The 24,110-nt window shown below is 33.9% G+C and overlaps 2 protein-coding genes across 8 annotated transcripts in view; both read right to left on the bottom strand.

The window, feature by feature from the left end:
• Positions 1-604: 604 nt before the first annotated feature.
• On the bottom strand, positions 605-3,671 carry Rnf146 (Ring finger protein 146). 4 transcript variants are annotated; one of them, XM_076532128.1, is made up of 6 exons: positions 3,543-3,671; positions 3,368-3,470; positions 2,901-3,152; positions 2,604-2,660; positions 1,768-2,067; positions 605-1,668 (listed from the first exon to the last, which is right to left on the bottom strand). In XM_076532128.1, the coding sequence occupies exons 2-6, from the start codon at positions 3,447-3,449 to the stop codon at positions 1,427-1,429; spliced, it is 933 nt and encodes a 310-aa protein (XP_076388243.1). In that variant the 5' UTR covers positions 3,450-3,470; positions 3,543-3,671; the 3' UTR covers positions 605-1,426. The 4 variants fall into 4 exon arrangements, with proteins under 4 accessions (XP_076388243.1, XP_076388242.1, XP_003706054.1 ...); XM_076532127.1 differs by having other exon boundaries at positions 3,368-3,614; XM_003706006.3 differs by having other exon boundaries at positions 1,780-2,067; positions 3,368-3,613.
• A 6,045-nt stretch (positions 3,672-9,716) lies between these two features.
• Positions 9,717-24,110, bottom strand: part of RhoGEF64C (Rho guanine nucleotide exchange factor at 64C) — a 111,419-nt gene continuing 97,025 nt past the window's right edge. For all 4 annotated transcript variants that reach the window (XM_012291747.2, XM_076531939.1, XM_012291745.2 and 1 more), the window contains 11 exons: positions 22,213-23,667; positions 18,803-20,604; positions 17,815-18,026; positions 15,143-15,407; positions 14,123-14,344; positions 13,898-14,047; positions 13,720-13,827; positions 12,406-12,558; positions 12,208-12,324; positions 12,036-12,137; positions 9,717-11,518 (listed from right to left, as the gene is read on the bottom strand). In XM_012291747.2, the coding sequence (XP_012147137.2) occupies positions 11,390-11,518; positions 12,036-12,137; positions 12,208-12,324; positions 12,406-12,558; positions 13,720-13,827; positions 13,898-14,047; positions 14,123-14,344; positions 15,143-15,407; positions 17,815-18,026; positions 18,803-20,604; positions 22,213-23,667 (4,715 nt within the window). In that variant the 3' untranslated portion in view covers positions 9,717-11,389. The remainder of the gene's footprint in view (positions 11,519-12,035; positions 12,138-12,207; positions 12,325-12,405; positions 12,559-13,719; positions 13,828-13,897; positions 14,048-14,122; positions 14,345-15,142; positions 15,408-17,814; positions 18,027-18,802; positions 20,605-22,212; positions 23,668-24,110) is intronic.

The following is a 24,110-nucleotide window of genomic DNA, read 5'->3' as shown; positions in this document are numbered from 1 at the left end:
TAAATGTACGCATATGATTTGAAATAAATGTGACATTATTTAATAAAATTATATATATTTTAATTTTTAACAATTACAATATTTTAAAATATACAAAAGAAGTACATTAATTCCTTTGTTTCATACATTTTATTGTAGACCTGAAAAACGATCAATATATATTGTTAATAAATGTTGAAACTCCTAAAATATTCACAACTGTATATATTGATCATATAAGGTCTTCATTAAAGGCTAAATCTTTCAAAAATTTAAATAACTATATGAAACTAACAATTTCCTTTAAGTAGTATTGTTTATATTGTAATTATTTATTGTAGATAAAATTACTTTTCTTTTCTCTCTTATACTGGCTTATTTATAATACTTCTTGTTTTTATGGTCGAAATTTTGTTGACAACCTGATTAAACACATTAAAAATATATAAGTTGTATTCTTAAACAATATATTGCATTTATATATTGTGTAGAAATTAAATGATATTTGCATTGATTCCATCAGAATTAATTGTAATAAATATAATACAAACTTGTTAAGAAATTTGACCATGACATAAAACTGATAAAGGCTATTCTAATACTAAAAGACTTGAGACATACAAAGTTCTTTACATCTTTGCTCTTATTTTTCAATATTTACAACAAATTATTTCGTTGCTACATATTTGAGAAAATAATGCTATTTAAACTTCGATGTACTGAATGTACATATTCGAAACTGCAATGATTCTCTAGTTTTGGCAATTTATTCGTCTTGTGGCGATACAGTTTGACTGTAACACATAGTGCTGATACAAATGTTGTAACAAAAAAAAACATAATTAAAAACTTTCATTGAATTTCTTCTTTTTTAAAGAAAAAGCGAGTAAAAAACGGCAGTGTACCAATTATGTCGAGTGTGCAAGCAAAACTTAAATATGTTACATTTTTATGTACAAGTAGATTGCATTATTTCTTTTGTTTCAGAAACCCTTAATTAACCTTAGCGATTTATATTTACGAGTTTCACGATATAATCTACAATAAAAATAACGAAAATGATATAAATCTAAATTAAGTAAATAGAATATTAAAGTACAGTAGTACGGAATGATATCTTCCTGGAAAATATTTTGTGAACAGATGATCAAAGTTTATGCTGATAGAAATTTACAAAGCCTGAGTATTTTATGACAATAATTGAGATGATCATTCATCGAATAATTTGAATGTGAAAGACTTAATTGTTGTACTTAACTTCTTCTTCTCTAATAAACATCACAGATTGTATAGTATTATAAAGTATTTTGTATCTTCAAATCATGTACATGAATTTATTACACTATATCTTTCATTTAATGGGATGCTACATTTATTTCAATAAAATTAAGCTTTCTTAAAAATGATCTTCGTTTGATGAATAGGAAATGTTAGATGTTTGTAGGCATTATAATGTAGGATGAGTGGAAGGCGATTCATTCTCTTCATCTTCCTCTAATTCATCATCTGTGTCTGGGGACAAATGTTCTCTTAGAACTAAGGAACGCATTTGTTCTAATACCTGATGCAGCGAGTCTCTTTGTTCCATTCTATCATTTAGGGGTGTAGCATCACCACTTGCTGTTCCACCCGCTGGTGTTTGTGGTGTATTACTTGGAGGTACTGGAGTATTTGTACCATCTCCTGTACCTTTAAATATAAAATCATATTATCCAAATAATCAATATTAATAAATATTACAAAGTTGTAATACGTGATATTAAAGCTTTAATAAATGAAAATATTTACTAAACATTATACCCATATCATCGCTTGCAGGACTAGCTGGTCTTTCTGCTCCTCTTACTTCTCTAATGATTTCTTCATCTTGATGATTTAATCTTAAACCTGCAACTCCTTTTTTAGGTACATTATATAAATCGCGCTTAATTTTTCTTCGTCTAGAAGGGTCATTTCTACGTAATTGAAGCATCGAACCAAAATCAGCAATATAAAGAAACCCAGCAATTAATAATTCACAATTCCGTTTGCCTTGTTTGTATGCAGTTTCGAGTTCATGGCTCGTACGCTGATCATATTGCCACCAACCTGCAACAATATAATTGAAATATTACACAAGTTATGTCTTCTACAACAGGAAGGAAATAACAAATGATGTCCACAAACATTTTAATGTTGTAAGAGTACATAGAAAATATATAACACTTTCATTAGAGGGATCACAAAGAAAAATAACTTATATTCTGGAATATAGAAATTTTATTACAAATATACATTAAAACTAAATCATAATTTTTGTAACAAAATAGTGGAGTTTTGTATTTCTTATATCATACCAAGAAATTTTATTATATACTCTATGTAAAACTATAATAGATTTATTAGCTATTGTATGTCTTCTATATATAAATAAGTTTTAAAAATGCTTCATATCAATCATAGATAAAAAGATGTGCAAAATACAACCACTTATTTTATTCCTGAAACACCTTTGCAAGGTGCGTCTTTTCTGTCCCGCTTAATATTACGTTTATAATGTGGTTGATGTTTTCTATACTGACATTTATTTTTAAAGTCAACTACATAAAGCATGCCGCAAATTAAAATTTCACACTGGGTGCTACCTAGGTTGTAAATAGCTTCCAAATCCTCGCTGGTCCGTGAATCATATTTCCACCAACCTATGAATGGGTAGGACATAAACTTCTCTATAACTTTATCCAATGTTTTTAACAAATAACGAAGAAACTAATGTTTTATTTTTAATATAATTAAAAAAAAATAATTTTATTTGTAACATATAATATTTTTTGTATACTCATAAACCTTTTCTTTAAAAGATAAATATGTATTAATAAAACTTCCCCTGCATTATTATATTTAATAAATGAAATTAATGTAGACAAAAACAAATATTTTACCATTTCGACCTTCATAAAACCACTGATATTCTTCTTCGAAATGCTCTGATTCTTTTTGTGCTTCGTCAACTTCCACTAACTGAGGTCTGTTAAGAAAATCAGGAGGAATTTCTTGGCGACACATAGGACACCTTTTGCTTTGGTTTGCAACACCTTTGACACAGAGATAACAATATATGTGATTGCAAGGCAATCTTGCAGGATATATACATGGTTGAAGACAAACTGCGCATTCTAATACTGTTGTTGAACCTAATAAACAAATAAATAATTTCCTGATTATTTTAAAGGATATAAAAAAAAGTAAAAACATAATAAATAATGTAAGACACTCGAAAGAAATATTTCAAGCAAATTATCATTAAATCGATTAGTAATCAAATTAACATAATAATAAAAACAAAGAATAATTAAAATATAATAGAAATATATCTTGCAATAATTTGAAAATAACTAGTTTAATATACCATCTTTCTCGTCGCTCTCTTTTTCTTTGTCATTCAGCGTTCCGCTTGTTTCCTCTTGAGAGTTTAGCTTTGCTTGAGCCATAGTTCGATACACAGTTTAATTCTTCATTAAATAAAATTATTAATTTTGTAAACAGTTAAATGCATTCATTTAAATGGAACAGCTCATATCTACCGTAACATTTGTAACCCATCTCTGTTGTTTATGACATGTCAGGGGTTCTGATTGTGAAATTAAAACTGGCTAAACACGTATGAGAACCACTTAAACGCATTTCAGCGCGCGACACGCAGCGCCACAAGAAAATTTCAAAACTTCCTACGAACTTTAAAAAAATTATGTTAAAGTTAAATCATATTTAATTCTACACATTCACCTAGAATTATACATGACTATTTTAAAAAGAAACTGTAGCATGTTCTATAAATAACTTTTTAATAAAATAATTAAAAGCTTAGAATATTGAATACTTTTTAAAAATCCATACAATTTCTTTCATCAACAAAATGTTGCATTCGAGCAGATTTCCATTTCTGTTATATTACTATTTAATAGGTATGTTACGCTTTGATATATGATGACGAAGTTTCAATTTTATAATAGATTATAAATGATTTTGCTCTAAACATCTTTACACAACTTTCAAATTGAATAATTTGATCATTTCGAATTTGGAGTTAGGAAAACGAAATATAGAAATTTAAAGATAAGCATTTCATGAGATAATCACAGATCCTGGGAAACAAATTTTCGAAAACTCAAAATTACTCCAAATTAAACATTAATTATCTCATCATTGAGAGTAGTCCATTTGACTGTTCTCGGTTAGGCTCCATTGTAAAAAATTTATTGCGCATATCTATCTTATACCATTTAGGACTGCATAGCGGATAAAGGTTAACTGATTAATTCCCAGTGCATAGCACGGGCATGATACAAGATAATAATTAAATGATTAGACAATAAGTTTAATTATTTATTGTTACCTAACAAACCCAACAGAAAAAAAAAACAAATATGCAAAAGAGACAATTCGAATCAAGAGAACAAGCGAATTCCTGGAATTTGACGTCACTAAAATTCCAGGGAGTGGCACGAATACCTCCTCACAACTTATGTTCTCCTGATACAAATTTCCAAAATAGGTCAGTGGAATTTCAAAAATCCTGCCCGGGCGTTCCTGGAATTTGACGTCACAAAAATTCCAGGAAGTGGCACGAATACCTCCTCACAACTTATGTTCTCCTGATACAAATATCCAAAATAGGTCAGTGGAATTTCAAAAATCCTGCCCGGGCGTTCCTGGAATTTGACGTCACAAAAACTCCAGGAAGTGGCACGAATACCTCCTCACAACTTATGTTCTCCTGATACAAATTTCCAAAATAGGTCAGTGGAATTTCAAAAATCCTGCCCAGGAATTCTTGGAATTTGACGTCACAAAAATTCCAGGAAGTGGCACGATTACCTCCTCACAACTTATGTTCTCCTGATACAAATTTCCAAAATAGGTCAGTGGAATTTCAAAAATCCTGCGGGGCGTTCCTGGAATTTGACGTCACAAAAATTCCAGGAAGTGGCACGAATACCTCCTCACAACTTATGTTCTCCTGATACAAATTTCCAAAATAGGTCAGTGGAATTTCAAAAATCTTGCCCGGGCGTTCCTGGAATTTGACGTCACAAAAACTCCAGGAAGTGGCACGAATACCTCCTCACAACTTATGTTCTCCTGATACAAATTTCCAAAATAGGTCAGTGGAATTTCAAAAATCCTGCCCAGGAATTCTTGGAATTTGACGTCACAAAAATTCCAGGAAGTGGCACGATTACCTCCTCACAACTTATGTTCTCCTGATACAAATTTCCAAAATAGGTCAGTGGAATTTCAAAAATCCTGCGGGGCGTTCCTGGAATTTGACGTCACAAAAATTCCAGGAAGTGGCACGAATACCTCCTCACAACTTATGTTCTCCTGATACAAATTTCCAAAATAGGTCAGTGGAATTTCAAAAATCCTGCCCAGGAATTCTTGGAATTTGACGTCACAAAAATTCCAGGAAGTGGCACGATTACCTCCTCACAACTTATGTTCTCCTGATACAAATTTCCAAAATAGGTCAGTGGAATTTCAAAAATCCTGCGGGGCGTTCCTGGAATTTGACGTCACAAAAATTCCAGGAAGTGGCACGAATACCTCCTCACAACTTATGTTCTCCTGATACAAATTTCCAAAATAGGTCAGTGGAATTTCAAAAATCCTGCCCAGGAATTCTTGGAATTTGACGTCACAAAAATTCCAGGAAGTGGCACGATTACCTCCTCACAACTTATGTTCTCCTGATACAAATTTCCAAAATAGGTCAGTGGAATTTCAAAAATCCTGCGGGGCGTTCCTGGAATTTGACGTCACAAAAATTCCAGGAAGTGGCACGAATACCTCCTCACAACTTATGTTCTCCTGATACAAATTTCCAAAATAGGTCAGTGGAATTTCAAAAATCCTGCCCGGGCGTTCCTGGAATTTGACGTCACAAAAATTCCAGGAAGTGGCACGAATACCTCCTCACAACTTATGTTCTCCTGATACAAATTTCCAAAATAGGTCAGTGGAATTTCAAAAATCCTGCCCAGGAATTCTTGGAATTTGACGTCACAAAAATTCCAGGAAGTGGCACGATTACCTCCTCACAACTTATGTTCTCCTGATACAAATTTCCAAAATAGGTCAGTGGAATTTCAAAAATCCTGCGGGGCGTTCCTGGAATTTGACGTCACAAAAATTCCAGGAAGTGGCACGAATACCTCCTCACAACTTATGTTCTCCTGATACAAATTTCCAAAATAGGTCAGTGGAATTTCAAAAATCCTGCCCAGGAATTCTTGGAATTTGACGTCACAAAAATTCCAGGAAGTGGCACGATTACCTCCTCACAACTTATGTTCTCCTGATACAAATTTCCAAAATAGGTCAGTGGAATTTCAAAAATCCTGCGGGGCGTTCCTGGAATTTGACGTCACAAAAATTCCAGGAAGTGGCACGAATACCTCCTCACAACTTATGTTCTCCTGATACAAATTTCCAAAATAGGTCAGTGGAATTTCAAAAATCCTGCCCAGGAATTCTTGGAATTTGACGTCACAAAAATTCCAGGAAGTGGCACGATTACCTCCTCACAACTTATGTTCTCCTGATACAAATTTCCAAAATAGGTCAGTGGAATTTCAAAAATCCTGCGGGGCGTTCCTGGAATTTGACGTCACAAAAATTCCAGGAAGTGGCACGAATACCTCCTCACAACTTATGTTCTCCTGATACAAATTTCCAAAATAGGTCAGTGGAATTTCAAAAATCCTGCCCGGGCGTTCCTGGAATTTGACGTCACAAAAATTCCAGGAAGTGGCACGAATACCTCCTCACAACTTATGTTCTCCTGATACAAATTTCCAAAATAGGTCAGTGGAATTTCAAAAATCTTGCCCGGGCGTTCCTGGAATTTGACGTCACAAAAACTCCAGGAAGTGGCACGAATACCTCCTCACAACTTATGTTCTCCTGATACAAATTTCCAAAATAGGTCAGTGGAATTTCAAAAATCCTGCCCAGGAATTCTTGGAATTTGACGTCACAAAAATTCCAGGAAGTGGCACGATTACCTCCTCACAACTTATGTTCTCCTGATACAAATTTCCAAAATAGGTCAGTGGAATTTCAAAAATCCTGCGGGGCGTTCCTGGAATTTGACGTCACAAAAATTCCAGGAAGTGGCACGAATACCTCCTCACAACTTATGTTCTCCTGATACAAATTTCCAAAATAGGTCAGTGGAATTTCAAAAATCCTGCCCAGGAATTCTTGGAATTTGACGTCACAAAAATTCCAGGAAGTGGCACGATTACCTCCTCACAACTTATGTTCTCCTGATACAAATTTCCAAAATAGGTCAGTGGAATTTCAAAAATCCTGCGGGGCGTTCCTGGAATTTGACGTCACAAAAATTCCAGGAAGTGGCACGAATACCTCCTCACAACTTATGTTCTCCTGATACAAATTTCCAAAATAGGTCAGTGGAATTTCAAAAATCCTGCCCAGGAATTCTTGGAATTTGACGTCACAAAAATTCCAGGAAGTGGCACGATTACCTCCTCACAACTTATGTTCTCCTGATACAAATTTCCAAAATAGGTCAGTGGAATTTCAAAAATCCTGCGGGGCGTTCCTGGAATTTGACGTCACAAAAATTCCAGGAAGTGGCACGAATACCTCCTCACAACTTATGTTCTCCTGATACAAATTTCCAAAATAGGTCAGTGGAATTTCAAAAATCCTGCCCGGGCGTTCCTGGAATTTGACGTCACAAAAATTCCAGGAAGTGGCACGAATACCTCCTCACAACTTATGTTCTCCTGATACAAATTTCCAAAATAGGTCAGTGGAATTTCAAAAATCTTGCCCGGGCGTTCCTGGAATTTGACGTCACAAAAACTCCAGGAAGTGGCACGAATACCTCCTCACAACTTATGTTCTCCTGATACAAATTTCCAAAATAGGTCAGTGGAATTTCAAAAATCCTGCCCAGGAATTCTTGGAATTTGACGTCACAAAAATTCCAGGAAGTGGCACGATTACCTCCTCACAACTTATGTTCTCCTGATACAAATTTCCAAAATAGGTCAGTGGAATTTCAAAAATCCTGCGGGGCGTTCCTGGAATTTGACGTCACAAAAATTCCAGGAAGTGGCACGAATACCTCCTCACAACTTATGTTCTCCTGATACAAATTTCCAAAATAGGTCAGTGGAATTTCAAAAATCCTGCCCAGGAATTCTTGGAATTTGACGTCACAAAAATTCCAGGAAGTGGCACGATTACCTCCTCACAACTTATGTTCTCCTGATACAAATTTCCAAAATAGGTCAGTGGAATTTCAAAAATCCTGCGGGGCGTTCCTGGAATTTGACGTCACAAAAATTCCAGGAAGTGGCACGAATACCTCCTCACAACTTATGTTCTCCTGATACAAATTTCCAAAATAGGTCAGTGGAATTTCAAAAATCCTGCCCGGGCGTTCCTGGAATTTGACGTCACAAAAATTCCAGGAAGTGGCACGAATACCTCCTCACAACTTATGTTCTCCTGATACAAATTTCCAACATCGGGCGCCAGAATTTCAAAAATCCTGCCCGGGCGTTCCTGGAATTTGACGTCACAAAAATTCCAGGAAGTGGCACGAATACCTCCTCACAACTTATGTTCTCCTGATACAAATTTCCAAAATAGGTCAGTGGAATTTCAAAAATCCTGCCCGGGCGTTCCTGGAATTTGACGTCACAAAAATTCCAGGAAGTGGCACGAATACCTCCTCACAACTTATGTTCTCCTGATACAAATTTCCAACATCGGGCGCCAGAATTTCAAAAATCCTGCCCGGGCGTTCCTGGAATTTGACGTCACAAAAATTCCAGGAAGTGGCACGAATACCTCCTCACAACTTATGTTCTCCTGATACAAATTTCCAAAATAGGTCAGTGGAATTTCAAAAATCCTGCCCGGGCGTTCCTGGAATTTGACGTCACAAAAATTCCAGGAAGTGGCACGAATACCTCCTCACAACTTATGTTCTCCTGATACAAATTTCCAAAATAGGTCAGTGGAATTTCAAAAATCCTGCCCGGGCGTTCCTGGAATTTGACGTCACAAGAATTCCAGGAAGTGGCACGAATACCTCCTCACAACTTATGTTCTCCTGATACAAATTTCCAACATCGGGCGCCAGAATTTCAAAAATCCTGCCCGGGCGTTCCTGGAATTTGACGTCACAAAAATTCCAGGAAGTGGCACGAATACCTCCTCACAACTTATGTTCTCCTGATACAAATTTCCAAAATCGGGCGCCAGAATTTCAAAAATCCTGCCCGGGCGTTCCTGGAATTTGACGTCACAAAAATTCCAGGAAGTGGCACGAATACCTCCTCGCAACTTATGTTCTCCTGATACAAATTTCCAAAATCGGTCGGTGGGATTTCAAAAATCCTGCCCGGAAATTCTTGGAATTTGACGTCACAAAAAGTCCAGGAAGTGGCACGAATACCTCCACACAACTTATGTTCTCCTGATACAAATTGCCAAAATCGGTCGCCAGAATTTCAAAAATCGAGCCCTGAGAATTTTTGAAATGTCGTTATAAAAATTCCATGAAGCACAAAGGTTATCTTGACATAGTGCAGGGTTTTCCTGTACATAACATATTTTCAGTATTTTGTTCTTTACTCTTTATTTTTTAAGATTTGGGCAATTTCTGAGGATCGGAATGACGGGATGTATAAATAAGTAAATATGCAAATACAAATTTTTATTCATATTTATTTGCAAATAGTTTTGTACATCAAATGACTTACTATATTTTATTAATAGATATGTACATTATTAACACTTAATTCTAGGACGCAATTATCATAATAATATGTACATATTAGTTTGCGTTGTAATACAGGATCTTGTAGAAATCTAAAAAAAATTGTTGGGAGGTTAAAGGTAATGTAGCAATTAATTTGCGTCTAAGAAGTTGAAGACAACTGTAAGTTATGGAAGAAATGTGATGAATACATAAATGGGACGATTGTTCTCTTGGGCTGTATTAAATGTCGTTCATATTAGGCTATTTGGCACGTATTTGCCCTATCTGAATGCTCCCTTATGCAGGTTCGACGCAGCGCCATCTAGCAGTGATACGCGGTACTACAATAGAAACTTCTCTGATGGTATATTACCGTTGATGTGTAACCAATTATTTACCGACAGAACCCGGTCGGTACTTTACACGCGATCATCATAGTTCAGCAGTTTGTTGTTAGATGGCGCTGCTAACAGCATTTGTGGCGGTTTTTTTAAAAGATTGTTTTCTTTATTATTGATGTATTTATATGAATACGTATCAAGATGAGTTTTGTTATCAAAGTCGTCGATCAAGAAAAATTCTATTTGTACTTGTAAACAAATGATTAATGTTTAAAGTATCGTATATTAATCATTTTTCAAAGCCCTAAACTAATTAATTTGACAATTTCTACATTTCTAAATTAAAGCATTTCAGATGATGGTAAAGGATGAAATATAGTTATGCTGTAATGTACAGCATATGAGTAGGTATATTTGATTTTTATTGAATGATGTATTTAATATAACAGTTGTATAGCTAAAACCAATCTCAGTATAAATATACATCTATATACAAACATATGGCTTACATCTTAAATAAAATTATAGTACAATGTACAATTCCTATTTTACGTGTTAGACGGCATAAAATACTGTTAATAATTAATCAAGGTATGCGGTAAATTAATTAATTTATAAATCGTCAAGCTTGGTTTACGAAACATTTGGCAGTTTCTTGGTTTTCATAAATCGTAGGTACAAAATGCGACAACCCTATTACCTCGTTTTTTATTTCTTTAAATATTATACGCACTATTATCGATGTTCACGCAAAACTTAAATGTCGTACAATAAGTACTTACATAGGAAAGAAACTCGAACTCGCATCGCAGAATTTGACATTGCGAAACGTGAAAGTACCCAATACACCGGTCAGTATCACAGCTACTCTGCTCTTTCGGTTCGAATGTAAATTACAATTAAACGGTCCTGCCATAATTAACCCGATCTGATATATGTGCGCAGTTTCAAGAGGAAAAAGAGAATAGCTTAATGCGATTTGACGCTATACAACGTGTTGACTACAGCTACGTAGGAAACTTTAGTTTCTGCAACGTACTGTAACCGAACGCATTTACGCGTGCGGTGAGAACTAGACTTTCGTGTCACTCATCGACATGTGTCGTCAATGAGCAGAGGAAATCCTTTGGTCCAACACATTCTCCTCAATAAATCAATATTCATCCGGAGATCGTACGGCTGTTTGTTCACTCGTGCGTTTAGGAATCATTGTAACCTTTAAATAATTGCTGTAAGTGTATATAGGTTTGACTTTTATATCTAACTGTGTCTGGATCCTTTATTAATTTCTTGCAACACCACATATCATGATATTTGGCAATGCTCCGCGACGTCTGCGCCATGCACCGAGAGATTGAGCGTGCGCTTGTAACGTTCTACACCATCTTTTTGTTCTGGCTCCGTCTTCGGCCTATAATCAAAAAAGATATTTATTCAATTTAATGATATTTAGTGAAATAAATGTCTTTTTGAAATAAAAACTTGCTTGTGGTAGAGAAGTAGAGAAAGTAAACATGTAAGGTTTTAATTTAGGAATTTAGGAATTTAGAAGTTAGGAAAATAGAGACTTGAGAGCTTGTGAAGAGTTGGTGAATTGAAAATTGAAAACCTTGAAACTCAAACTAGGGTTTGGAAATTTAGAAACTTGGAGAAATATTTTTGAGGAACTGGACAGTTGGAAATTTGAGAATTTAGTGAACTTGAAAACTTAATTATGGAATTGAAAAATTTGGGAATCTGAGATTGCAAAATGTGAGAGTTTTGAGATTTGAAAATTTAGGAATTTAGGAATTTAGGAACTTGGAACTTGTAGATCTGGAAATTTAAAAATTTGAGAATTAAAGAATATGGAAAATTTGAGAATTTATGATTTTCCATAAGAATTTACAATTAGAAATTTAACATTCCTTTCAATAACAGAAAGTTACCTTAAATATAAAAGTTTCCTTGGACGACAATTCTTGAATTTCGAAATAATCTTCAAGGTCTGTTTCACAGCATACAATACACTTATCAAGATACAATGGTTCCTAAAATGAACAATAATTTTGTAAACTTATATCCAAATTTCATGTCTCAGATTCAAAAGTGTAAACTTACACGCAATAAAGAGTAACGACCAAGTTTTTCTTTGACCAACAGAAGGGTAGCTTCTTTGATACCTATGTGTCTCGGAAAAAGGGAGTCGTCGTTAAATTCAAGGTCCTCCCCATTTGGCTGTGAATCATAAATATTACATGTAAATAAATTACACGCTGAACATTCTTAAATATATAATAAAAAGATAGAAATAGTTACTTTGCCATTAGTAACCAACATGGCAGTAACAGGAGCTAGCTTGACAGTCCGTCCGCGTCTCCAATTATTATCTGTTGGTTGTGCAACCAAAAGTCGTCCTTCCAAAACGAATTTCGCTTCTTCGTGAGCCCATTCTAATACTTCCACGGCCATCTATTATGACAAATATATAATTAATATATATTTCAATTTTATAAATATTTTAGATACTTTGTATTTTGAGTGTAAGTGGATTTTTTAGGTGCGCTAGGACTTCTAGCCATTTTTAATATTCTGTATAAATGTTTCGTGTTAGGCAAAGTAGACATGATTTTTGGAAATTTGAGAATCTATGGAATCTGGAAATTTTGAAGTTAGGGTATTGAGGAATTTGGTAATGTGAGTATTTGGAAATTTGGGAATTTGGTACTTTGGTAAGTGAGAAATGTGAGAATTTGAGGTTTTGGAAATTCAGAAATGTGAGAATTTGGGAATTTGGAAATTGAGATAGGTGAGAATTTGGGAATTTTGGAATTTGGTAATGAGAGAATTTGGAAATTTGGGAATTTGGTACTTTGGTAAATGAGAAATGTGAGAATTTGAGGTTTTGGAAATTCAGAAATGTGAGAATTTGGGAATTTGGAAATTCAGAAATGTGAGAATTTGGCAATTTGGGAATTTGGTAATGTGAGTATTTGGAAATTTAGTACTTTGGTAAGTGAGAAATGTGAGAATTTGGGGTTTTGGAAATTCAGAAATGTGAGAATTTGGGAATTTGGAAATTGAGATAGGTGAGAATTTGGGAATTTTGGAATTTGGTAATGTGAGTATTTGGAAATTTGGGAATTTGGTAAGTGAGAAATGTGAAAATTTGGGGTTTTAGAAATTCAGAAATGTGAGAATTTGGGAATTTGGAAATTGAGATATGTGAAAATTTGGGAATTTTGGAATTTGGTAATGTGAGTATTTGGAAATTTGGGAATTTGGGAATTTGGTAAGTGAGAAATGTGAAAATTTGGGGTTTTAGAAATTCAGAAATGTGAGAATTTGGGAATTTTGGAATTTGGTAATGTGAGAATTTGGTAATTTGGTGATTGAGAAGTGTGAGAATTTGGGAATTTGGAAATTCAGAAATGTGAGAATTTGGAAATTTGGTAATTTTGGTAATGTGAGAATTTGGAAATTTGGGAATTTGGTAATTTGGTAATTGAGAATTGTGAGAATTTATGAATTTAGGATTTTGTAATTTTGAAAATTTATAAATTATTAATATAATGCAATTGATGTATCCTACATTCACATATCATTTACATAGTTTTCAAATCCTTGAATTACCTTCCTCAACTTGATGTTGACCATATCCTGTTCACCAATGGGTCGTCTACCATTTTGTATAATCGAAATTCTCCTCCAAAGCTTCGTCGAAGTTACGTCTTTCGCTTCCTGCAAAATCGTTCAATAATTAAACGCAACAATTACCTAATACTCGAAATACATAAATAAATATATCTACAGCATTCATGTGTTCCAAATGCAATTCTATATTAGCCTGTGCTTGTTTTAGTCTTTCTTTTGCTTCTTGAATATCTGGTCTTACGGATGGCGTGGCTTTCAATAATCGAGCCAGCAGAAGAGGATATTTTGTTACTCTTTGAACTGGAACCTGAAGGAAGAAAAAAGATATATTAATAGATGCACGATTAGTATTCAAGGAATATTCAATTTTGTTTACTCGTACCATGAGGAAAGAATTCAAGTTCATCCTACGTAGAACTGTGTTTTCCATTTGTGAAACTCTCAGAAAGATTCGCAGTAACTCTTTCTCTTTCTCTAAGTTCTGTAATAATAAACTTGCGCTTCCTTGACGGGTACAGTAACTTTCAAAAGCGTGAAGCATTCGTTCGGACTCTAAGAAAATTTTTCCGACGTCGACTGTCAACAGATCTTCGTCCCCTGACTCCTGTGTGACATTAATGGATCGTAAATTATTTAAAAATGTTATTCATCACGTTAAGTGTTTATTAAATTTTATTTATTGCACGTCAGATGCTTATCAAATTTTAATTAATATCATTATTATGTAAAATTATATTTAATAAAAAGTATTATGTTTTTGTAGAAACAGTATTATAAATTATCATATTATTGATCGAATATTTTATTTTTCTTCTAATGTTTATAATAAAAAAATTGTTATTTAAATTATATTAAATAACTTTTATTTTGGGGAAGTATTGTAAAAATTTCTCAATTAACAAATTTGACGATTTATTAGTTTATAAATTTGGAAACTTCCAACTTTATAATTTTGAAAGTTTATAAACCTTAAAACTTGAGAATTTGTAATCTTAAAATTTTCTCAATTTTTCAATTAATAAACTTGATAATATATCAGTTTGTAAAGCTGAAAATTTCTAAATTTGTAACTTTCTAAGACTATCAATTTTGAGTTTCCAAGACTTGTGTTCATAATTTGAAAATATATAAACTTTGAGTTTCTAGAATTTGTAAATTTCGTGCTTTAAAAATTAGTAAATTTCTTAATTAAAAAATTGAGAAATTTTCAAGTTTACAAACTCTGTAATATATAAAATAATAATTTGTCAAGTGGTAAATTTGTAAATTCGTAAAGTATTAATTAGCAAATTTGAAACTTGCATTTAATGCAGAATATTATGTTCATACAACTCGTATAACAAGACTGTACTCAACAATCATCGTCTAACTATTATTTAAGAGAAAATAATTTTATGTTCACCTGAGCAAATTCCACGGCATCTTTCAGTTTCTCTGCAAGTACAAGGTTATGCTCTAGAAGTTCCTCGACGTTGAGAAAAATTGCTGTAAGTTGATCAGAAGTTAGAAGGCCAGCCCTCAGCATAGGTCGATGAAATTCTTCTAGTATGATTTGCAAATCTCTTCCATATTTCAGTTCAGTCTCTACGATTTCTGTAATGATTTCTTTACGTTCCACTCTTTTTTTGGAACATTTTCTGCATACGAAAGGAGCGTACACCACACCACTGTAAGATAAAAAGAAACACATTATAATAATTATCATTTAAGTAAGATTAGAAACATATGATCCATAAATGATTAACATAGTTATTATTTAATTATTAAATTTTGTTATTATTACTAATAATTACTGTTTACTAACAGGTACTGTTATTTGGCATTATTTTTATTTTTTATACTTTCAAAAATTAATTGTTACTATTAATAGTTACTATTAACTATTTAATATTACTATTTCTATTTTCTACACATTCAAAAATTAATGGTTACTATTAATACTACTATTCAATATTACTATTTGTATTTTTTACAGTTTCAAAAATTGTTATTGTTAAAATTAGTTACTGCTAATACTACTACATACTAATAGATACTACTACTTAACATTACTATTTCTATTTCTTATAATTTCAAAAAATAGTGGTTGCTATTAATATTACAACATACTAATAAATACTACTACTTGATATTGCTGTTTCCATTTTTTATAGTTTCAAGAGTTATTGGTTATTATTAATATTACTCATAGGTTTTGTTACTTGATATTACAATTTATATTACAATATAATATACTTGATATTACAATATTACAGTTTTACAAATTAGGGTTGGATATTATATAGTTCGTTATTACTAATAAATTTGTGAATGCTCCTTTATACAATAATTTGTTGGAAGTTAACGTGCATATTCGGTAATAAAACTTTCGCTTACAACGGTAAACAGAATTAGTAGTAGGAGAAAGTTCGAGTCAATGATTCTAAGTATTTGTTACGTACTTTGTCTTTCATGAGTATTATTGAAATCGTGTGCACGCTATTCCGACAAGTTTTCTTCTTGAGAGACTATCGATCATCACTTCTGTTATTAATGTATTATACTAATTTAATTTTTGCAATATATTTAAAATAGTGTAATATTCGATACGTGCATGTATACTGATTTAATACATGTATGCAATAGTATATACTAATTTATCAAGATTATTTTTATTTTTTCTAAATGCATTTTTGAATTCATTGAATACATTTTTCAATTCAAATGGATTTTCAAATTAAATTATTCCATATATGTATGTGACATTAATAAGAAAGTAATTCCTATTAAAAAAATTTATTTATAATTTAATATATCGTCTAAATTTTGTTTATATTATATTATATAATATTGCAAAAGGCAATATAAAAAATTGTAATTATGAACGATAAATATTTTAAACAATTTCGTTATTTATATAATTTGTTATTTACGTTTGACAAAATTCTATTTTATGTAACCTGTCTTTAATAGCATAGGTATGTCATTAAATGTATACGAATATTAATATAATTTTCAACATGTATTTATAATAATTTTAATTTCTGATATTTTGATGTTTCAAAATGAAATTCACGTAAGTTCAAGCATGAAGTCACTCAAGTAATTCAAAAACGATTATTCTTCATTATTATTAATTTATTTTCTATTAATGAGCAAGTCGTAACAACTTTTTTAGTATCCAAAAGCTCGAGTCACAATGATCGGCAGTTTTATTTATTCACAGTCTTGTATTTATTGAAACGAAGAAGTTGTGTAACAAAATTTTCAATTTACTTGGAAAATTGATTTATTTCAATATAAATGAAATTGGAATTTCACATTTCACAGTTTTCTATTAAAGTATAATACGTATCACTTTGTAGCAAATGCAGTTGAGTACAAAGGGTTAATAGAGATCTAAAATGGAAAAAAGAAAGTTTGTTGCAGACGTGTACCGTGAAATTGAAAGTAATAATGATGAATTTCATTTACTCTTCAGACGCTTCCTTTGATTCAAACAGTGATAACTAAGAAGAAAATTAAGGGAAGTAGATGTAGCAAATTAATTATTTGAAATCAACCAAAATCAGAATTTTAACGATTTGAACAATAATTGTATATAAATAAAGAAATAATTTTGTATATCAAATAATCTTTAATACTAAGCAACAAAAATAATTTCTAATATTAAATAGAAAAAAATAGTTCTCAATGTAGAATAAAAAGGATAATATTAAATATCAAATAAACCAAAAAAAGTTTAATATTAAATACAAAAATAATTTGACATTAATAAAACCAATAATCTTTAAAATTAAATATTTCTTAAAAAACTATGAAACATTCTTATGAACCATAAGAAATATGAAATATTCTGGTGAATGATAAAAAATATTATTAAAAATATGAAATATTTGTGTAATCCAATAAAAAATATCAGAAATATAAAATATTTGTGTGATTCAATAAAGTATCTAAAAATCTAATGTAGATATAAATGTAAAGGGTTAAAGTTGTAAAAGAATAAAGAACAATATTTGCTCTCCATAAAAATTTCACTTCATCTTTATCCGACAGGTATGCCTTAATGTTTTAGCAACATGATCGTTTCACCTGTCAGTTATTAAAGGATCCAAACGTTGTTCGCAATCTTCGCAGAGCTTTGAATCACCGGAAATCACTTGTGGGATTCCACCGAGGAGACTTCCTGGTCCCGAAGAGACATTTCCTGTTCTCCAACGTCTCGGCACGCCTCGAGTGCTGCTAGCCTGACTACTTTCTGATCCCACTCCGCTATCAGTTCTTTCTATATCTACAGCCCTTGCCTGTAAAAATCCATTATAATTCGTGTCACAGTTTTTCAGACATTTACTTCCACTAATACAATAAATTTTTGATTAATAATATAGACATGATTTTATTGCGTGACCAAATGTAGGTCCACATCAAGATTTTTTGAATCTGGTTGATCTGATTGATCGTGATTAAACTGATTGATCAAATCATGATTAAAAATTAAGAGGTACAGCAATAAAATTTTGCGATAAAATTTATAATGAAATGAAGCTTTTAAAAATTGATGTTCATTGTAAATAAAATTGAATAATATTTAAGATTAATAAAAGGTAATAATTTAATTAGTAATGTAACGTAATAATTTAAGTAATATTGGAAGACAGATATAAATTTTTATTTCTATATATTAATAGATACTATTGATGCTTGTTCAGCAAACATAATATTAGTAGTTAGTATTTTAACAATATCTCTTTAAATTTTAGTGGTTTTAGTCCAATTTATATCAAAATGAATTTTGTAATTGATAATTCAAGAATTTAGGAATTTGCCACAGCTCAAGGGTAGTTATATGATAATTTGGTATTTTTAAAATTTTACAATTTAAGAAGTGAAAATTTAACATAAATTTAATAACTTAAAAATCTGAAAATATACCATCTCGAAAATGAAGAAGTTTAAAAACATTAGAACCTGAATTTGTTAAATGATTTAAAATCTCACCTATGATTTTGCTAAATTCTGTTTCCTAAATTATATTAAATTTATATGAGATCAATATTAAGCGTGTACAAATAAAACTTACCTTTGATGTTTCCGACGAGCTAGTCAATATAATATTGCATTCCTCGCTGCTGTCAGAAACATTAGAAATCTGCGAGCTTTTCGAGCTGAGATCTCCAAGACTAGTCTCCTTCTGTTCATACAAAGCCTCCAAATCCCCCTCAGTATCCTCTTCATCCTCTTCATCGTCGTCCTCCTCCTCTTCAACCGAGATCGCTCGATCTTTCGAGTCCATCAAAAAATTCAGTAACTCGAACTTGCTGGAAATATTTTCCTTCTCCGGCGACGTGGACATTTTCTTGAAGAAATCCTCCGGACTCTTCGACAGATAGTTCTCCGTGATATCTTCAGGATTAGATTTCTTGAAGACATTGTCCGTTAAGTAAGTGTCGAGGAACTGTTCAGAATTGTTCTTCCTATAATAATCGACGTCACCGAAATAAATTCTATCCTTGATGTAGTCCTCTGTCGGTGGCGGGCTCAACGGCAGCGGCGGAGGTTCATCAGGGATCTCCTCGTAAATGGGTTCCTTGATTACCTCGTAAGGATTCTCCTCGAGGAACAAATTCGTCGAGATGAAGTCACCTTCCGAATTCAAGCTGCTCGCTCTCGAATAATTAGCCTCGAGAGTCGATTCAGAACTCTCGTACTCCTTGGTCTTCAACAAGCTCTGCTTCAGGATCTTCAAGATAGCCTCGCCGCTATCTTCGTTCAATATCTCCCCATTTTCCCGCGCTTTTCGCAGCGAATCCTCGAGCAACTTCGAGATCAACGCTTCTTTCGAAAGTCCGGACAGCTTCGACTTCTCCGGCTCCTTCTGATCACTCTTCTGATCGCTCACGTAGAACTTCGCGCTTTTCTCGGTACTGACGGGTTTGCTATCGGAATCCGAAGTTTTGTCCCCAGCTTTGTTAGTTTTGAGAGGAACATCCTCGACGGACTCTGTCTTTTTCGTATCCTCTTTGCCCGTCTCCACGACGATGTTCGACTTGTAGTTCTCCAGGATGACGAGCGTGCGATTCTCGCCGGAGGTTTTTATCCGAGGAGGATTATCCGAGTTGACGGAAATCACTGTAGGATTATAGACACTGTCCTCTCCTCCGACGCTAATGGTCACCTTGTTGTCCGGCGTTGTTTCGGCTGCGCTGGGCGCCGTGGCGTCACCGTTGATCAAAATGGAGGTCCTCCTCGAGCCATTGGTGCCTGGACCGATTTGTAACCGATGGACGAGAGGTGAGGCTCGAGGACTCACCGTGATCTTGTACACGTTGCTCTCCGTTGTCGGTGTACCGATCTCCACCTTCGAAGAATTGTAGGAACTCGACGTGTTCCAGGTGGTCTTCAACGTTGAACTCGTTTCGGACGGATCGAAAACTTTAGTTTTTATACCAGGATCGCTGATCCTGTAACGGTGTTTCGGTTTTCCAGGAGGAGGAGACCAGCTGGTGGGTCGCATCCCTCGGAAGTGATCGTTGTTTCTTTCAAAAGTGCTAGGAGATTCTCGCAATTGTTCTGTTTCCGTTTTAATCGTTTGTATCCTGTCTTCTACCGCTTCCTCCGCTTCCTTGGCTTTCGACGACTCTTGTTCAGTCGAGTCGTCGGGGCTCACGTTTTCTATGGTTTCTTTCGACGATTCGATCGAATCTTCTTGGTGAAGCGTTTGCTCGCTCGAGTTTAACGAGGACGATGTGTCTTTCAGTTTTCTGCAAAGGCTGATACGCATGGTGTCCATGAAAAACACGTCGGCAGCCGATACTTCGGGTCTGTTGGACGATCGTTCGCTTTGACTGCGCGATAATGGCGGTCTTTTCGAATTCTCTGCAACTTTAGTAAAAATTTACGTGTCATATTATTATTTAAATTAATCTTTTTATATCTGGACATTCTGTAATTTTTCTGTGACAGAATTTGACCGGTTTTTACGTGGTTTTGTATAAATTTTACATCTTCACTCTTTACAGTTTATTGTAAAAAAAAATAATTTAATTCAATCTCTCATTGATTTTTTTTTAGAATAAGTTTTAGTAATATTGAACTGGTTCATGAATTATAGAACAGCTTACATTAAATCAGATATGATTTCTTAATATACGAGTACTGTTAAATATTTATTAATTGCATTTATTAATTAACATATTGATACATATTAAGCTAGTTAGAAATTTGAAATTCAACAAAAATCATTGTATACAAATTTAAAAAAAAATGAAATGTTTTATCAATGTGCTTCATACAAAATGGCTGTTACTTCATTTGTTGAAACAAGACAGTTTATTAATATTCTTCAGTAAAAAATATTCGATTTCAACTCATTTATGTATAACAAACAACAAGAATTCTGTATCATACTTTTTTATCTAATATTATTCTAACACAATATATAATCAATATAATTAATTAAAATGACTTATATGATAACTATAATTAATATGAATATGCAGTTGCATTTTTTATTAAGAATTTTAATGTTCACTTATGATATATCATTATTTTCATGAAACATTGAATGTTAAAAGCATCCACTTTAATTTTGTTTGCAAATAAAAAGCGCTACACCTTATTACGAGTAATCAGATAAGACAAAAAGATAACATTACTCTTCACAACTAACAAGACGTGCACAAAAAACCGTACGGAGTACTGTACGAGTAAAAATAAAAAAGATGAATCATTCAAGAGATAATTTTAAGTTCAATAGTAATTTATGCCAAACAAAAAATATGTGAACCTATCATTCGGTAAACAAGGTCTGCCATTGTACAAAATATAATCACTCGCAGGTGAATAGCCATGAAAAGAAGAGAAAACGTGTGAGATCTCTGAAAAGGATAATTACACGCTCGTGATACACAGAGAAAGGAGCACTCTGCAAACTGTCTGATGATTTATGAGTTTTAAGGCCAAAATATTTTTCGTGAAATTGTCATTGTTAACGAAAATAATTTTTACTCGATGTTTTTTGAAACTCGAATACAAATTGATTGCTCGAATGCTTCCGGAGGATACAAAATCATTAATTATACTTAAAATAATTTTCATCCAGATTTAAAATTTTGTTCTTCGTTGCATGTTCGTTGTTGACATTTTAATTTTGTTTTAATTTTAAGTTTTAACAATTTTAAAGCTTTTAAAGGTTTAATAAAATTTTAGACTAGTTTTAGATTAGTTTGAACTTGTATAAAAAAAAAAATATGAAAAGAAAGAAGACAATGACGCGAAACAAGATAAAATAGATTAGAATGTATCAAGTTGAATAATTTCAATAAACTGCTAATTTACACTGAAATATCTTAATGTGGAAAGTAAAAAATTATGACATATATATCTATCTACATATCTATAATATAGACATTAGTTAATTACGTACTACCACAGCAAAAATAAAAAATAATAAAAAAGTACGAAACAAAATAAAAAAAGAAATACTCTCACCCTCAGATTTCAGTATCAAGTCCTTTTCATCGACGGCAATTCCAGGAATGCGATTTTCATGTTCCTCGATCTCGATCTGCATCTCCGTATCCTCCTCCATCTTGTCCACGTTCACTTCTTCCGTTATCCTTTTTCTTTCCTCGATTTCTTCCTTGTTATTCTCGTGTCTCACCGGATGAACGGTCGTCTGATCGGCAAAGCTTCTCGAAATATCCTCGCTCTTTCGCGTCGGCTCCTCTTTCTTCTTCTTCGCGAAAGCACGCTCGGCATTGCCGGGAGGTATAAATTTATCTACCTTAATCCCGTCCATGTAAACGGGGTTTTGGCACACATCCTGCGCGATTCTGGGCTCCTTCAGTCTGACCCTGTCCTCCTTCGGATCCCTGATATTTGGAATAGTGATGAAATTGTACTTTTCCCTTTGTTCGTGCGACGTTATTGGCACCTCCTCCTCCTCCTCTTCGTCGTCCTCTTCCTCCTCCACAGACTCGTCATTGTCTCTTTGTTCTCTGGCAGAGACGCAGATCCTGCCGATTCTGCTCCAGGACAGTCGGGTCACCTCCGACGGCTTCTCAGGAGCGAATATAACGTTGTCGACGTTGAACAGAACGTTCTTTCTTCTGGTCTCGACCACCTTGCCCCGCTTCAGGATACTCTTCAACGTTTGTTTGGCTTCCTTCAACCGCCTCGGCGGCCGTTTCGGTGAAACCTTTGGTATGGGAATCCTGGTGACCGGTGGGATCTCTTCGTCGTCCGAGATTTCCCGTGGTTCGTTGAACACCCTGATTCGTTGACCGCCGATCGCCGCCACCGCACTCCTGTTCGGTATCCTCTCGATCGATTTCACCTTCGACGAATCGAACAGACTCGAGAGGGGTCTATTGTCCTCCTGTTCGAGCGCGTTGTCCGACAGATCGTCGCTCAGATCGTCCTCGTCCTTGTGCTTCTTCAGTAAAAGGTACGGATTTACGTCGCACTCGAGGATGCTCCTCCTGGAATCGCCGGCGCTGGACGGCCTCTCTTTCCACATCTCATCCTGGCTCTTCGTCTCCGTTCCTTTTACCACCACACGATCCGGCCAATCTCTGCCTTTGATCTTCTTCGGTATCCGAACCAGCCTGCCTGGCGTCGTGGAAGTCGATTGACCTCGTGGCTGATCCGAAGAAGGCGCCTCCTCTAACCAATCGTCGCCGGTGGATACACCAGTGAAGCTCGCTCGTGACTTTCGCGCCGTTTCCTCGTAACTCGCTTCTTTGTCGAACCATTCGGACCTCGAGCAAGTACCCTCGATCGAGCTTTTGCGCTCCTTCGGGTTCCTTGCCACACTCTGGCTCCGGGAATCCCGCTGGGACAACGGCCGGTGCGGCGAAATACTGCGAGCCCGTGTCCGAGGTTCCATCAGACGGTTCCGACGCATCTGGTCGTACGGATCGTCTATCGGTGACCTCAGAACTCCTGCGGATTTTGTATTTAAATTAATCGAGGTTATTTTATTGGTTAAGTTTGTATCACAAACTTTGTTATGAATTTTTTGGAAGTTCTACTTTTTGTGAAGAACAAGGTTTCATTTTGAACCTTGGTTAATCTTTGATCTTGTTCTCTGCCTTGTTCGTTTTAAACTTTGTTGAGGTTAAAACCTTTAAACAAGATTTTAAAATGAAATCTTGTTTCTAGTGAAATTTTAACAAGGTTTAGAATGAAATCAAAATGGAAATAATTGCAATTACTATGTATAATGCAGGAGGTGCTGGAGATACATTTTTAATTAGAATACGAAGATGCTATTTAAAATTTTCTTCAGAAATTAAAGAGTTATTAAAGAGTGTAATATGAATGATTAAATAAAAATCCACAAACAGAATAAAAATGTCATTTTTCATTTTTTATATTGTTTGCGT

This window comes from Megachile rotundata, chromosome 5 (assembly GCF_050947335.1).
Source record: "Megachile rotundata isolate GNS110a chromosome 5, iyMegRotu1, whole genome shotgun sequence".
Taxonomy (NCBI): domain Eukaryota; kingdom Metazoa; phylum Arthropoda; class Insecta; order Hymenoptera; family Megachilidae; genus Megachile; species Megachile rotundata.
The sequence above is the reverse complement of the archived record's forward strand: the minus strand, read 5'-3'. Positions and strand labels throughout refer to the sequence as shown.

Bases quoted from the DNA above. Each gene is read 5' to 3' on its own strand.
- Rnf146 (XM_076532128.1), bottom strand. From the start codon at position 3,449: ATGGCTCAAGCAAAGCTAAACTCTCAAGAGGAAACAAGCGGAACGCTG. The intron at 3,153-3,367 runs GTATATTAAACT...TTTGTTTATTAG, and splicing joins AGAGAGCGACGAGAAAGATG to GTTCAACAACAGTATTAGAA. The intron at 1,669-1,767 runs GTAAATATTTTC...TTATATTTAAAG, and splicing joins TGATATGGGTATAATGTTTA to GTACAGGAGATGGTACAAAT.